The sequence below is a fragment of the Thermobia domestica genome, chromosome 1 (assembly GCF_964235325.1).
Source record: "Thermobia domestica chromosome 1, izTheDome1.hap1.1, whole genome shotgun sequence".
Lineage (NCBI taxonomy): Eukaryota > Metazoa > Arthropoda > Insecta > Zygentoma > Lepismatidae > Thermobia > Thermobia domestica.
Genome location: NC_137454.1, coordinates 319069123 through 319086827, shown reverse-complemented (window position 1 = coordinate 319086827; position 17705 = coordinate 319069123). Strand labels below are relative to the sequence as shown.

The 17705-nt window shown below is 36.9% G+C and overlaps 1 protein-coding gene across 1 annotated transcript in view; it reads right to left on the bottom strand.

The window, feature by feature from the left end:
• Nucleotides 1-1296: 1296 nt before the first annotated feature.
• The window catches only part of LOC145662658 (transient receptor potential cation channel subfamily A member 1-like), a 426395-nt gene continuing 409986 nt past the window's right edge, over nt 1297-17705 (bottom strand). Inside the window, exon 6 of the mRNA XM_081728509.1 lies at nt 1297-3395. Coding sequence (XP_081584635.1) covers nt 1504-3395 — 1892 coding nt within the window. The 3' untranslated portion in view covers nt 1297-1503. The remainder of the gene's footprint in view (nt 3396-17705) is intronic.

The following is a 17705-nucleotide window of genomic DNA, read 5'->3' as shown; positions in this document are numbered from 1 at the left end:
TTAGAAGGGGAATTTGCTACTCAGTCTCTTACTGCAAGTTTTGGCGCTGCTATTATTTCTCCTTCTTAGTGTTGCATTTTTAAAGGCGAGTAGTAAATTAGGTGCGGAAGGTAACTGAGCTACAATATGTACGTAGTACCTCTACAGCAAAAGAGACAAAGTCCTGTATCATTTGGACGAGATACTACTGGGGAAAGATGCTTCGATGGATTACCAAATGACAATGTCCATCACTCATTGGTTCTGGTAATGATAGACGTTCCATATTGCTTGCACGATCCTATTGGGAGGGAAAGATTTGCCCTATCCCTAGGAGGTGACTAATCTAAAACTGGGTAAAGATGCCGAATTCGGTTATCTGAGTAAAGGTTTCTAATCCCAATGAAAGGTAGGACACTCAGTGTGCTAGGAACTTGTCTCAATCCGAAATGGTAGTATGGCAAGTTCCATTGGATCCGGGATCAGATATTAGACGTGTTCGTGGTATCACTATGGACAGGTCCCTTGAAGGATAGAGATAGGCACGGCTGGAATTTAGCAAGAGCTTCGAGTTCACCTGGGGCTTCTGAATTTGAGTTGGACACTGCCAGGCTGTAATCAAACTGTGAAATTCAGTAGCTGGGGTTCGTTTCGGCGGGGCGTGAGCTTGCCTTATAGTATCAAACCTGCAAAAGTATGGTAAAGTCTGACTCCATACCAGAGCCCTCCAACAGGAGGTTAACTGGTAAGCTCTTAGGACTTAGTCCGGCCGCACAGTGAGCAAATCCCACTCCTCTAGTATGAGAAAGGGGTTACATGTCCAATGGCAACAAATGGACAAACCTTGAAGGCGCACAGAGTGACGAGAGCTTTGAGGAAATCCAAACAATTAACTATTAATGCAGTTAGCTATTAATGCTATACCTTTTGCGAGCTTGTTGAATTTATTTAATTATAGTAGGAACGGAATTGAACACCATATAAATAGGAATGCTTCATATAAAGTACTCAAACAATCTCTCTGAACTTACAACTCTTCTCTTTACTTCTAATATTTGATGCTGATTGGTAGCTGAAAACTCTTGAATAAACATTTAAATCAGAAATAAAACTGGATTTCTTAGAAGATAGTCGTAGAACCAACTGCTTTTTAAGGCGAAAGTGAATTTTTCCTGATATTCTTTTCATCTTACTGTTATATTTCGTCGTTCAGGATTTTTTAACTGCGCATGGGCAATGTTAACACTCACATTAGTTCGTTGGCATAGGCTATAGATTTTAAATTAGATATAATTGATTATATCTAAAAACATAAAATAATATAAAGAGTTAATTTTATTATTTTTGGGAGGTTTCAGAAATCAAGAATACATTGTAATAACATGTTAAGATCAACACACAAATTCTAAAATACAAATAATTATTCATAACTGAAACATACAGCATAAACAAGATAATTACTAACGTCACAACTAAAATATTTATTGGAATTTCACGGAAAAATTATATAATGAAAAACGTGAATCACCTGTTACTCTTTGCAAAAATCGTTGACCTCATTCTCTCATACGTTTTGTGAGCTGTAGCTATATCTAAAATAGTATGTGCAAGGCTATACGGTAAATCCTGTTCAATATGAGAAAGCTTAAAAATCTCAACTTCATTAATTCGAAGTTTTTCTGCCAGCGATCTTATACACTTAATTTTCCTAAAATAGGAAAAAAATTTCTCAGCATGCCAAAGAAAATCGATGTGGCCTTCAAATTGGTAGTAATAACCGAACTTAACCATATCTTCGAGGTTTGTAATGGTTAAGCCTGTTATAAAGTTCATCAGAGACATATTAGCCAGTATTATGAAGAAAAACATCATCATTTCACTTGCTCCTTTTACCCTATGCACTTCAGGTGGCGCGTAATATTTATCGGTCTCATTGTAGATTTCATATTGCGGTGTATGAGCTTGCACCACGTGGTAATCAAGGCTGCCTGTGAAGGTACCAACAACTAATGCTATACAACTTAGTAAACTCTTATAATAATCTCTTGTTAGCGATAGTATTCCTAATGCAAAGCCAAGTAATATGAACATAAAATATAAAGCAAACTTGGATGTACTCTTCAAAACATCTAGAAACATGTACACGTATTTCCCATACTGTGGGATTTTGGCTGATTCAGCTACGAGTGCGAGCCAAGCAATACACGTTCCAGCTGAGAGTATTATTCGCATACTATCTTCATCTGTTTTATGACCAGCCACAATGATACCCATTACTATAGGGACCATTCTAATCAGTGGTTTCATTTGACAAAGGTCATACGAATACTCTAAGATACTTTGAAAAAATTGAAGACACAACAAAATACAACTGATAACTAGAAGGCATACTTTTGAAATTTTTTCCAGTTCGAGAACGCGTTTATCAACTGCCAATGCAACTGCTGATATGGATATAACAAAGAAAAGGTAAGATAGAAGATAGAAAATCCAAAATAGCGTAATCTTACCCCATTTCAGATAAACAAATGTTTCAATTAAAGGATGCGTGAGCAACATTCGCTCTCGTTCATGTCTCACTCCTCGAAATAAAGTTTGCAACACCTCTGTTTGAATTTCCTCTGCTGCATGGAGTATGCGAAAATTAATGACAGCCCAGTATTTGCTTTCTAAACCAGAGGACATGAGTGATTCATCTCTGTTATCAGTTAGAAGATGGGCTGCAAGGATCTGATCGAGATCTACAATTGTAATACATCGATCTAATAAGTTGTTGAAAAATTCTGTTCCATTAGATAAATTTCTCAAAATCAACTGCATTGCAGACACATTATGTGAAGTTGTGGCACCTATATTTGCTCCTTTTGAGATAAGATACTCAACACAACTTCTGGATCTTGCACCTGCAGCACAATGAAGAGGTGTTCTTCCAAAATCATCTTTAGTTTCAAATACTTCCTTTTGTAGTCTCTTGATCACGTCCTGAGTTATAGCATGATAGTCTACACTAAGAACTTTGATATGGCATTCAAACAGAGTATCGATGCAATTAGGTGAAGAGTGGATGGACGCCAAATGAAAACATGTCATTCCGTTATCAGTTTCTGAATGTATTGTTGATTGTGTAAAACACCATTTCAAATCAAGAGAAATCAAATACATCAGAAGCCTATCTAAATCATTAATAACCACTTCGTGTAAAAGGCAAGGCGTTTTGAAGTTGGCTCCATTCTCAAGAAGAACTCTAGCACACTGCTCACTGCGATTACTTACAGCTTCCCAAAGAGGTGTTTCTTTTGGATCGCTTCGATAATCGTTGATAATGGCGCTACACCTTGGATCACTTAGCAGAATATGCAATGAGGTTACACTGTCAATACTTACAGCATAGTGGAGAATACTCTCGTCATGTTTGCCTAGAATACGAAAACAATAAATTCCAATTTTAAAAACATACACACACATATTTTATATATATATATATATATATATATATATATATATATATATATATATATATATATATATATACCGGGTGCGTCATTTATAATGTCAAACCTTGATCACGGAGAAACCAAAAGAGAGAGAGAAGCGAAACTTTGCACGAAGCAACTATATAAAGGGGCACATTGGTAAACGTATTATTTCACATCACCAGATGAACAGTGTTGCCAACCCAATATAAAGTTATGATTTTTTAAATGGAACGACCTAAATTGTATTTCATAATTTAATTTAACACTAAAAACGAAGACGAAAGATATGCCACCCGCAGGTCAGTGTTGCAAACTTCTCGAGAAATAATGTTAAATATGTGTCACATTTAAACGCCTTTTGCACACACAGGGAGGGAGGTATACACTAGTTTTGCACAATAATTTAAATATGGGCCAGAACGGTTTAAATTGACACCAAGTTTAGATGGGTCCGTTAAACAGTGTTGACATAACAGAAAAGACAAAAGTCGAGTTTGGATATGGTGCAATAACTCCAAAAAGGCCATGAGTACAATACGGTTTAACATTTATAGGACAATTTGTTATGTTATAAGAAGCATTCTCACGTTTATTTCAAGTCGATAAGTCAAGTACTTACCGAGATATTCGGAATTTTGTAAAACCTGAGAATTTTGCGCTGTAAAGTTGGTAACGCTGTCTCAAATTCCCACTTTTTCCCTCAACGTTGATTAATTCGTAAAGAAGTGGTTGAAATAAAATATAAACATTAATAAACACACATACGATGAAAAACTTTTTTTCAGTACTTCAAATGACTGATTAAGCGTAATTTAGTGGATATGAAAAAAAAACGTAAGGAAGTAATAGGACTTCATATGACAAGATAATACAAAGACGTAGAAGACATGTAGGTACCTAGTAGCTACTTTCGCACGATGAAAATATTTATCCTCTTATAAGTTTGGGACACCAAAATCAATACAATCCAATACTCGCACCACTAAACGATACGAAGGTCAAGCTGCTTTACTGTGACAAATCTGGATTGAGCTACGAAGGTATGTATCATATGTTTGAAAGATTTGCACATACTGATATGTAGGGTTACCAGACGTGTTCTTTTATGAGTACATGTACTGTTTTTCAAGGTATTCACTTTTCTACCCTCTCATTTTGAAGTGGAATATTCTTTTGTACTTTTTTTTTTTAATAATGCGAGACTCCTGACATGCTGAATACTTTTTCCATGTATCTGTTAAGAGGAATTAGTAACATGCTGGTAATGTACACAGTGAGTATTGGATTGTTTTGATTTTGGTGTCCCAAACTTATAAGAGTATAAATACTTTCATCGTGCGAAAGTAGCTACTAGGTACCTACATGTCTTCTACGTCTTTGTATTATCTTGTCATATGAAGTCCTATTACTTCCTTACGTTTTTTTCATATCCAGTAAATTTTGCTTAATCAGTCATTTGAAGTACTGAAAAAAAGTTTTTCATCGTATGTGTGTTTATTAATGTTTATATTTTATTTCAACCACTTCTTTACGAATTAATCAACGTTGAGGGAAAAAGTGGGAATTTGAGACAGCGTTACCAACTTTACAGCGCAAAATTCTCAGGTTTTACAAAATTCCGAATATCTCGGTAAGTACTTGACTTATCGACTTGAAATAAACGTGAGAATGCTTCTTATAACATAACAAATTGTCCTATAAATGTTAAACCGTATTGTACTCATGGCCTTTTTGGAGTTATTGCACCATATCCAAACTCGACTTTTGTCTTTTCTGTTATGTCAACACTGTTTAACGGACCCATCTAAACTTGGTGTCAATTTAAACCGTTCTCTCCAATATTTAAATTATTGTGCAAAACTAGTGTGTACCTCCCTGCCTGTGTGTGCAAAAGGCGTTTAAATGTGACACATATTTAACGTTATTTCTCGAGAAGTTTGCAACACTGACCTGCGGGTGGCATATCTTTCGTCTTCCTTTTTAGTGTTGAATTAAATTATGAAATACAATTTAGGTCGTTCCATTTAAAAAATCATAACTTTATATTGAGTTGCAAAAACTGTTCATCCGGTGATGTGAAATAATACGTTTACCAATGTGCCCCTTTGTATAGTTGCTTCATGCAAAGTTTCGCTTCTCTCTCTCTTTTGGTCATCAAGGTTTGACATTATAAATGACGCACCCGGTATATAAAGAGAGACACACACAGAGAGAGAGAGAGCAATTTATTGTAAATAACTAGAGTAGAAAATATACACTGGTTGACACCTACTATTGATGAAACACATTACATATGTTCAGCCATAATTTTATAACAGTCAGCGTGTAGTAAACGACCAATATATGAGTGCAGATACTATGCAAGCTTTATTGCCAAAATATGGCAGGAATTTGTAGCCATGAAAAGGAACAGGGCGTGATAAACCAAAGAAAAACATGGAGAGAGCTATTGATTAATGACATGACATGTCAGATGTAAGGAATAGGTAGCACTTCGGATCAAATTAGTAATGCATATGACTGCCTCGGGCATCAATACATGCTCAACATCTGTTTGCCATGCTCTCCACGAAACAGTTCATAAAGTTCTACTGGTATGTTGTCCCGCTCTTCCTTTAGGACAATTTTCAGGTCCTGAAGGGTCAAAGGTAATGGATTCCTTTGTGCAACTAGTCGTCCAAGGACATTCCAGGCGCGCTTAATGGAATTAAATCAGGAGAATACGGTGACCAACTCATGCGGTAGATATTCTTACGATCCAAGACCTATTGAACTTGGACAGTTCTGTGTAAACGTGCGTTGTCATCTACGAACACGAACTCTGGGCCCACAACACCACGAAAAAGACGAGCATATCCTGTAAGAATCTCATTATAATACCGTTTTGTACTTAAGAATCCCCTGGCAAAAATTTGTAGTGGCGTTTGCCCATTTTTCGTAATGCTCGCCCATACCATAACGCCAGTACCACCAAACCTGTCCTATTCACTGATGTTCGATGAATAGTAAAGTGTTGCTCGTTCTTACCACACCAATTGATGGCCAGAATCACTCATCTGAGACCATCTCCCCTAAGAATCTCATCATGTGACTCATCTGAGAACATAACATTTGCCCAATTTCCCTAATCCCAACCAAAATGTGCCATATACCACTATAATCCGGCAAGGCTGTGGCTGGGGTATATTGGAGCACATTTAACGGGTTTCCACCCATACAACCCGACACTATTCAGTCGTCGTGAAGTTGTATGGGGGAGACACGAAACTCACTGATGTCCCGGCAAACTCACTAACAATTTCTGCAGGAGCAGCATGTCAATTCCTTCTGGCCAATTGGCCAATGCGCCGATCCTGTCGAGCAGTTGTACTCCTCCTACGACCTCCACCATGCACGCGTACAGCCGTTCTTCTGGTCACAGTAGCGTCCTTTAGTTGAAAAGTAACACATTGTGCTACTCCCATCACACGTGCAACCTCTGTTACACTTTAACTTGCCTTAAGACGACCTACAGCTCTTCCAAATCATAAACACTGAAATGAGCCCAATGCTCCATTTTCCAACAGACCAATAAGCTTGCATCACAGTATTGTACTCACAACAGCGGCAGCCGTGCTTGGCCATGTCTTTTGCGTGAAATCCTCTGACTCAGTCTGGCGTTTCCGTTCGTGAGCAGGAATCTCGCATAGCCCTGTTGCCTCTCCTCTTGGATGCAATGGCTCACTAGTGCCTCCTACTGATATGCCACTATATAGCAACAAAGCTTCGTTCTTATGATTGAAAATGTCCTTCAACCCTAGCAATTGTCAACCAGTGTAGGTCAGACATCTAAGTTGACAACTGTCCAACAACAATCGCAGTATCGGGTTGTTGTTGATGGAGAGTTAGGGGGAACTCCATATTACGTGAGGAACTGTAGAATGGCAATGTGTAGTGATCTGATAGTGAAAAATGAGCGACCTCTCTGATTTCCGGAGAAGATACATTATTGGTGCTAGTTACGTGGTCCAGGATTGACGAAAGCGATAAGTGTATTGTGCGTCGAATGGATCAGTATCGCAAGGTGATTTCAGCCCACAAACCCACGCGATAAACACATCAGCGAAGAGGAATAATAGTCGGAAGAAAAACTTCAGTGGGGCATTAAAGCAGATTGTCTTTCAGAACCATCGTACTACTGCGTTACAAGTCAAAGAACAACTGAAGCAGCACCTCACACCGCCTGTATTGACAATTACATGTTACATGACATGGCATACGGGATTGGGTTGTAAAGGAAAAAGCCGCTGCTAAGGGAGATACGCTATAGCACAACGGCAATAATGCCTCGAACATGCAACATCCATCTCTTGTGTCTGGAAACGTGTAATATGGTCGGATGAATCATCATTCACCTTATTTCAAACTTCGAGTCGTGTTTATGTGCGACGGACGCCCAAAGAAGCATATAATTTGCAGTGTATCCGTTCAAGCGTGAAACATGGGAGAAGCCGACTGATGCTATGAGTCGTAATATCTCGATTTCAGTAGGTTCTATGCTGACAGTATCCGATCACATCACATCACTGATTATGTCACTATTTCAGAGAGTCATGTGCATTCCAAGTTTCAAATGTTATTTCCGAGCAACGACTACGTATTTCAGGGTGACAATGCACCAATTGGAGCTGTTTCGACGTTGTTTGAAGAACATCGGGACGAAGATTAACACCTATCCTAGCCTGCCGAATTCCCTGACTTCAGCATAATTTAACATATGTAGCCTGTTTTGTAGACACGAATCTGTCGTAGATTTCCGCCTTCATCCTTTCTCAGTTACGCATTGTACACAGAATAGTGTAATATTTCGCTTGCTAGAGTGATATATAAATTAATATGAACACAGATTCATAATATATAGTTTTTGTTTAATATATTATTATAGTTGCTACTAACTTACAAAACTAAGGCCGTGTCCAACAGTACATAGTGCACACTTCGAGAATGCACACTCGAAGTCTACAAATGGAGTACAAACTAAATGGTGTACTGTACACTTCGTCAAATTAGTATATATATATATATATATATATATATATATATATATATATATATATATACATGTGTGTGTGTGTGTTTTATGTGCACAGTAAATTCGTAACAGCATAGAAACCACTAAACTATTGGCGATGTTCTATTTATTAATTCCCGGAAGAACAGTAGCAATGGTGGTTACGGCGCTGACGACACTATTGCGAAGTAGCTTAGGAATTTTATTGCAACGAAAGTAGGCAATTTGCAAGAGCGTTAGAACATCGAAAGTACTAAAGGAAGCGCTGTTTACAATAATATGGCTCAAGACTACTTTGGGAGAGAGTTCATATTGGGTATAAATGCTTCTTGTACGGAATATGACACATAGTGGTCGTAGTTCTACTGTATTGCTCCAGTTACAGGTATACTGATTGGACTATTTCTATCATACTGCGCTAGTAATAAAGTTCCTTAGATGTTACTCTTAGATGTTGTGAAAATTAAGAGACAGTTTTATGAAAAAATACAGTGTGTCTTGTGTAATGGCTCTCATTGTTCAACTATACGGAAGTAATTATTACTTCATAATCGTTTCATAGTGGGTACAGTAATGGGATTATATGAATTAAGAGGAAGGCTAGTCTTTCCTTTGGCCATTTCATTCAATGAGTTGTTCAATGAACCAATTCGTAACGAAGAGAGAAAACAACGGGTCCTCCGGGGCTCTAACACGCCTTCACTCGCTAACGCTCGCTCGGCACAATACTTTGTGAATTAAATATTAAGCTTTGGTACAGAAAGGAACCAACCTAGCTACTAACCTATATGTATGGGCTAACAGGCAAGTTCTCTGGAAGTCAGTTAACATGTCACAACTCGTTCAAACTCGACACTGACTGAACCAAAGATTTAGGCTATAGGGCTTACTAGTTGAGATGGATATAACATCGATAGATCGCACTCTGCAACTACATTCACCGTACGCTTTACTCATACCTTGTATATGCAATTAAATCGTAGCAGAATAAGGTTTACGGATGGAGCTTAAGGTTGGTGTAAAGGGACAAGTTTTGCCGATAGATGTCACTACAGTCTTCGTATCTTTCTCATGTATTTTTTTATCTTTCACGCAAATACATGAGTTCTCTTACAAGTTTCAGCCTAGAAACTTCAAATTTTTAGAGAAGAAACTTCATAACATATCGAAGGCAAGAATCCGTGCCGATTTTTTATTAAGAACTTTCTTCGTTGTTAAAATGGCTTAATTGTTGAAATGGATATCCAAACCTTTAACAATATAATTGTTTCAAGAATGAAGAAAATTCTAAATAACAAATTCGGCACGGATTGTTGCCTTCGACAGGTTATGAAGTTCCTTCTCTAAAAATTTGGGGTCTCTAGGTTGAAATCTATAAGAGAAATAGTGAATTTTCGTGAAAGGTAAAAAATACATGAGAGAGATACGAAAACTGTAATAACATCTATTGGCAAAATTTATCCCTTTAAACCATCCTTAATACGCGATGACTATGTGGACGAGTGCTACTGGGAGTTTATTTACCTATGTACACAACGAGAGTAAATTATGGTGCAAATTTGGAGCTGCAAACAAGTGTGATGAATGCGCGAGTCATGTGGTTTGTGAAATGCCTAGGTTAGGATTTTTGAACTGTTTGATACTGAAATTTAAGGAACTCAGGAACTGTGTGGAAATGAATTACATCACGTAGTTCACACTTGACGGGTGCTTTGACTACATCCGGTATGTTACTGGTTTACAATGGTTGAATGACAGAACATGTCTTCCTGTGTGAGGGATAGGAGATACTCAATGAACGACTTGTCTTATACCCATTTCTGTACGGAGGTTGAAAAAAAAATACCCATCGTAAAATATGAGGTTCAATTTCAGAATTACTTTCATATTAGAGTAAACCATATCCATCCATTACCGCCAATTAATCCAAAAAATATAAAAGACAAACATTTTATTTTCTGGTTCTCGTATAAAAATGGACTAATTTAAATCTTCAAAGAAGTGATGAAGCAATTACGAATCTTTATCGGTAATAAATTAATAATTATGGGATGTGAATTTTTGTTATAATTTGTTTGTAATTTTATTAGAAACAGGCGTAAACATATCCTAAAATTAATATGTTTTGAGTTATTTACTCGAGGATGCTTGCACTATTATTAAAAAGATACTTATTTTTAACTAAAGTATTTTTAGCTTACCAGATAGCTATCCACATCTACAACCATCAAATGTATATATTAAGTATTTAATTTATTAATAAAATTATTAATACATCAACATGGTGATCCAGGATAAACAAGAGAACATATTAGTGTGTTCATAGTCAAGTTTAAAAAAATATGAAGGGATTTAGATTTCTGGGCTTTCGGCATCTATGGCCATTTAGCCTGTCGCATATGAGGGATGACGTCACACTATCCGAGGAAAGGGAAGAGGATTGGGGAAGGAAGGACCTCTAAGTTAGGTGCCACCCCGACATTTGCCTGGTATGAATGAGGAAAACCCAAGAAAACCTCATTCAGGATGGCCTGCTGAAAAAGATTTTTACACTTTTGCATGGAGTGTCCCCACTGGGAATTGAACCCGGGACCGTTCGCACCGAAGGCGAAAGCGTTAGCGACTGCGCTACGCGAGCCACTAAAATTAATATGAATACTTGATTGTCTTTCATGTTTAGATATTTCTACCTAAACGTAAGGCATTGAATTTAAACTAAAATAATTCCAACCTGATTTAAGATTAAAAAAAAAAAAAAAAAAAGCCGTGAAAGAATGACCCACCTGACCCTTAGCATTCGAATAGACAACTAAGATATTTTCGCACAAAAAGATTATCTCTGGGAAACAAATGAATAAACTTAAGAATTAGACTAATAAGAATCAAACACAGTACACAACTACCTTACTGCATTTTGTTTACTACGGAATGATAATGTATGCCCTCCTTGAGCGTTCCACAGCCCACCTGCGATTGGTTAATTTGGAAAAGTTTATTCTCCTTTTAATAATTGAAATTAACAATAAGATAGGTGCCACATTTTGATCCCGGAACACCGTGAACAGTCTACAGCGTTTGACCCGACGTGCTGGTAAGTTATTAACTGAACAACATCACGTGAAATGATCACATGGTATGGCGTCAAAGGGGTAAATACCCTCTTGATATCGGCAGCGTTACCTTGGCACCTAATTAGATTTTGGAAGTTGTGCATACGACACCCCCTTACATTTTGATAATCACCAAATTTAAAAATTTGCTGTTTTTTCTTTCTTTGGGGGATGCATACTAAACAAGGAGTACGATCACAACCACAAGTTTGGCTATAGCACGGCCAACAAGAGATGGTCTCTGACGTTTCTTATCACATGCGGTGGGACATTGCAGCCCCTACTTTGATACCAGTGTTACCAACCACAATCACTCTGTCTTATACCATTAATTAAATTGCCACTACAGTTGCACCGAAAAAAACTTTGACACGCGAGTAGTGGCAATGTCACTGCGAGCTGTCAGAGACGTTCTCTTACTGGATGCACTATAGGCGGAAAAGAATTATTTATTATTAACATAAATTTCGTAGGTTTATGTGCAGAACTTCGAAAGGATAGCGTAAGTATCAACCAGAACTATACTATAGTGTGAAATACTGATATGCAAAGGTTACAACTACATGTGGTAAGCAAATTATTCTTTCTAGGGTGAGAACACATTAACAATACTTCATTACATTTCATGGGGTTTAGATTACTAACATTGTCGATGGGTATTATTTAATTAAAACTATTCGGAATATGCCTACAGAAATTGAAACTGAAAATGCCATGTGCATTTTTAGGCCGAAGCGACTAAAGTATGTGATCGTGGGTCTGATACCTAGTGGGAGCTCATGTATTTTGATCCAACGTTGAGGTATTGACATCACGTCGACGAAACAAAGTACAAAATAAAAGAACCGAACAAATCACTCAAACTAAACATAAATGTTGGAAAGTATCGAAGATACGTTATTAATATTGGGTTGATGCGACTGAAATGGCCAATTGTCATATGTTACTTTCAAAGGTGAAAAAAATGCAAATTACAATACCAGGTTAGTCATTAGTCATAGGCTAAAGCGAAACACTTCAGACATCATTTAACCAACTATTAGACTAACTGACGAAAGAACCCTTATCCGGGCAACCGGGGTCTCCCAGGCCCATTAGCTTCATTTTTCTAAAATTTCTCAATAACCATACATATTTCGAAGACATAAAATACTGAATTCTTCTATCTTTCGTCGAAGTTAAAATCATGTACATATCGAGTTGGTAAAGCTAATGTTTTTTTTTTTAATTTGAAAATCTTTTCCTGACGTAACCGGGCAACCGGGGCCTAGGAAGCCCCGTATAACTTTAGTGAAATTCCTGTCAAATATTAGATCAAATTGTCACATAATTATATATTGAACACGTGACTATTGTAACCTTTAGTCGGAACAGTATGCGGCAACAGACATTGAATTTTGAGTGTTCTGCACTTAAAATATATACTGGGCCTGACAGACCCCGCTTGCCCGTTTACGTTACAAAAATGTCTGGACCGGATTTGCTATTCTGCTTGGCTTACAAAAGCGTGACACGAAGTTTCGCTACTTGACAAAAATATATACCGGTACATTCTAGACTAGTCTAAACAGTAAGTGACAATAGGCATTGATTTTGTGTATTCTGCACTTAAAATATATACTGGGCCTCACAGGCCCCGGTCTCCCGTTTACGTTACAAAAATGTCTTGCCCGGATAAGGGTTAAACTGCGATTCAAAGAAGTCGTTAAAGGCATGTTCCACTGGCTGGACATTAAGGAAGTTCTTGCCTGCCAAGAAGTAATCGAGATACCAGCAGATGCACTTCGTTGGATTGGAATTTAGCATCTCTTTCAGTAGCAAGGCTATATGAGAGGAAGACCTAAAGCTTAATATGGAACAGAAACCGAATGCGAGTCTCTCGTGCTAGAGTAAGAAGTGGTAATTGATGAGAGAGATGTCAGGAAAATTGATAAATGAGGAAAAGTTTCGTACAGCAGATAATGGACAGTCTGCATCGTTACGAGGACAGGTTACCAGGATAAATGGTAACGAGAGATGTGCGTAATGTCGTTCGGTTCGAAAAAGATTTATAACAAGATCTAGAATACGAGCGCTTTCCTGCCGAGCGCGTAAAAACAGAATGCAATTGGAAAGCAACAATATATGCAGGATGTCACAGAAAGAATGACCTGATTTTAAAAGTCCATAAGTATTGATTAAAAAGAAAAAAAAAAACATACTACAAAAATGTGATAAATTGCAAAATACTCACAAAATTCTCAAGTTGTAGCTATGCTATTACAAATATTCTATGTCCACCAGCAGTAGCATCACCATTTCTACCGTTTCCACCATTTCATTCGAAGTGTTGGGCCGACCTGGACTCTTAGCTTTGCATAACCATCTTGTCTCTTCAAATCAGCGATACCAACGATGAATGTTTTGGGGTGCAGGCTCGTCAACGTTAAAACGCCGACGAAAAGCATGCTGGACCGGAATCACTGACTCAGTCTTTGCAAACTGCAGCACACAAAACGCCTTCTGTTGAGCGGACGTCATCTTACTTCTGATTGACTATTGGTTACTTCAAAGACAATGTTAATTGTTACATTAGAAATTGATACCACTCCGTAATATCTCTTAACGGACGCACTCTCTTTGGCCAAGATTGATTTATATCCGAAAATTTGATAGGGAGTAATATTTTCTTAGGGAATTTATAGTACCTTGTCCATTCTTAGTTACTTCAAAGACAAAGTCTAATGTTACTTTATAAATTGATATTTTACCTTCTTATCTTTTAACAAACGCATTGACTGTCGGTAAGATGTCTTTATATTCGAAATTTCATAGGGGGTGCTGTTTTCCTAGGGAATTTATACTCTAGTATTGATTCTGTGTTCTCACCCGTATTCTTCGCTTCCATGTCGAAGTTCCAAAAATCGTTTCTTTGTGGTATCTTACGTAGGAGATCCAAGTTTTAAGTTTCCAACTTAAGCGGTTGTACATATGACTTGAAAATCTTCTTTTTACAAGCCTTGCATGTTGTTCAAGTGGCTAGCCCGCGCTAGCTAGCTACGCCATTGTCAACAGTGTTGACAACTTTACCCATTGTTATCATATCTCCGGAACGGTTTGAGATATCGAAATGCTATAAACGTTAAAGTAATTTGTACATTCTTTGCAAACCACACATGTAACTAGATATGATATTTACCTAAGATTTTTTCTCGAAATAAAGACTTTCAAAAAATTCAAAATTTCAATCACTGTTACTCCGTTCCTATTCATTCAAAAAACGTCATATGATGACCACGGTATCCAACGCTAAAGTACTTTTGATTATCCTGCGCATCTGTGTTGTGCTGTGTCTGCGTTAGGGGCTTATGTTTATTATACCATAACATCCTTACAAGGGACATCACCTAAGTGTCCGGCTCCGATTTCAATGATTTTTTTCTGATAGCGGGCATGTATGCATTGTTTGTGATGACAGAAATTTTTGGCATGATGCATTTTTCTATATTTAAAAAAAATAATTTTTAAGAGTTGTGATGTGGTTAGTAGAGATTACTGCAGGAGTTCCTTACTACTCTTTGTAAACGGAGTGTTAATGAAAGAACAATCATGTAGATACATATAAGGCCTAGAGGGAAGTATAAGTATAGTAGGCATGATCTTGACAAACGTTACACTCAATATCTGTCCATGTAAACACTTTCTGCCATTTGTTACCGTTTTCCTTCTATCGTTATTAATGTTAAAATCGGAAGTGGTTGAGTTCTTCAATTTCTGCTTTAAATTGAGTTTCAAGAGATAAGATGGTTCTTATTGTTCCAATTCTAAATCGACTGTAAACAATCGCTTCTCGGCATATCTAACTTTTCTTGTTCTTTGAAAATTGATATTCAAACCGAAAGTATTAAATTTCTACTACTTCTGTGTATAGTTGAAAGATGTGAGTAAGGATAGTAGATTGTCTTAAGACGCTGATTCGATTAAAAAAAAAAAAACTTCTTGCTATGTGTTACAGGGTAGATTTATTTAAATCAATCTGATTTAAATCATAATTTTAATCAGGATTTAAATTACTTGATTTTTTAAATAAAAATCGTTGATTTAAATCAAATTCTGAAATGAATTTATTTAAAGTGAAAATAAGTGAAATCCCGTTTCTGTTCTGTTATTTCTATTATAGAAGATAATAATCATAATACAAAGAGACTCAAATGTATGTACGGCACATTATGAAAACGAGTGTAATGCAGTTGATGATTAGGGAAAATCCCGTTTTGAGCGGGTAATGGGAGAATCCTGCTTTCTTCTCTTAGGGTTTGTAAATCGTTAACTATTCCAGCAGGGAAATCACCATGGACATTTAAGGCGAAAATTCTTTTGTGTGCATGTCTGTATGTTTGTTCTCAGATAAAAGTAGCGTATTTAGAAGGGTCCGATCCCCTCTCCGAAACATAAAAGTTTCCTAGATTTTATAACTTCAGGCAAAATTTACTTATTTTATATGTATTTTGTGCCGCAATCTAGTTTCAATTTATTTAAAATAAGATCCTTCCGAATGTCAATAACTTTGGAAAAAAAAGTGTCACATTCGATAAACGTTTCAGTACTTTTTCCTTAATGCTTAAGAAAGATTGTTTGGGGTTGAAGTAGGTTAACGATTGGGGATTAATTAAAAGTTCAAGCCTAATACTTTCACTTAAATGACATTAATTAAAAGTTCAAGCCTAATACTTTCACTTAAATGACATAAGTAACATTTAATACTAATTCCTACTATTTTTTCTTTAGTTCGCAACTTGTATTATACGAGGAGAAAGATTTGATTTAAATCGAAAAAATCGATTTAAATAAAAAAAATCAACAAAAATGATTATTTTAAAATCATGATTTTTTCCACCCTACTGTGTTACCGTTTATGGTCTGCGAAGATGAATATTAAAACCGGAAGTAGTAAATTTCTACTACTTCCAGTTATAGTTAGGAGGTATGGGTAAGGCTGCTATATCGTCTTGAGACGTCAAATCGACTATAAAAAGTCACTTCTCGCTATGTGGTACCGTTTGTGCTCTATGAAAGTGAATATTGAAACCGGAAGTTGTTAAATTTAAGCACTTCCGTTTTTAATAGAAGATTACCGAAGGCGATAAAAGCCATTCCTGAAACGCTTAATCGATTGCAGGAAACCACTTCTTTCTATCTTTTACCGTTTTTGATCTATTAAATCTACATTGAAACCGGAAGTTGTAGGTAATTTCAACCACTTCCGGTCGTCAGATCCCAACTAACAACTATACAGCAAATTCCGGGTCTCCCACAAGTCTATCCTCCAAATTTTAGATCAAAACACCCAAAATTGCGACTTGTAGCGTGGCACAAACAGACAGACAGTACAAATGTGCATTGAGCCCCATCAAGAGCCTCACTAACGCTCGGCAAAAATATCAAAGAGGCGTAATAAAGCTATTCCCAACACCCGTTACAAATACATTCATATTTCATTTACAGAGATTTAATTGACGTAACTGTTACAATAGTGATAATCAAGGAAATAATGTTGGAAACAAAGATACCTTTTGCACCATGAACATAATATGAAAACAGTTGGCGAAGATCACACACTTCGCAATGAGTGGCAACCAGATTGAAGCAAAATTCGACCAGATGTTGGAAATTTGGAGGACGATCTTCAACCTATCCGGATTTAAACCAAGAATAAGCTAGGAAGTTGTGGAATCTTGGAGATGAGAATTGGTTATGCGTAAGTGATTGGAGTTTTAAGATATTGTTTTGTTGGTGAAGATTGATGTCCAGGTTATCAAGCAAAACTCGATCAGAAAATTTTCCAACAAAGTTCTTCCACATTCTGAAGAAATAAACATCCGCAGGTTGGATTATACCTGTCGTCTTCGGAGATATACGTAAGATTTTGACATTGCAATTGGACGGTTTTATTGCTGTCATTGTGGTTTCATCGTTATAAGTTGTCTAGGAATAGACTGTAAACAATGATTCTAAACCTCTTGGACCAAAGTTTCCTTCTGTTCCTGGTAACACGATGTAAAGCGGACTTATTAGTTGCCCAGCAGCTGAAATAGTGGGCATAAGTGTATA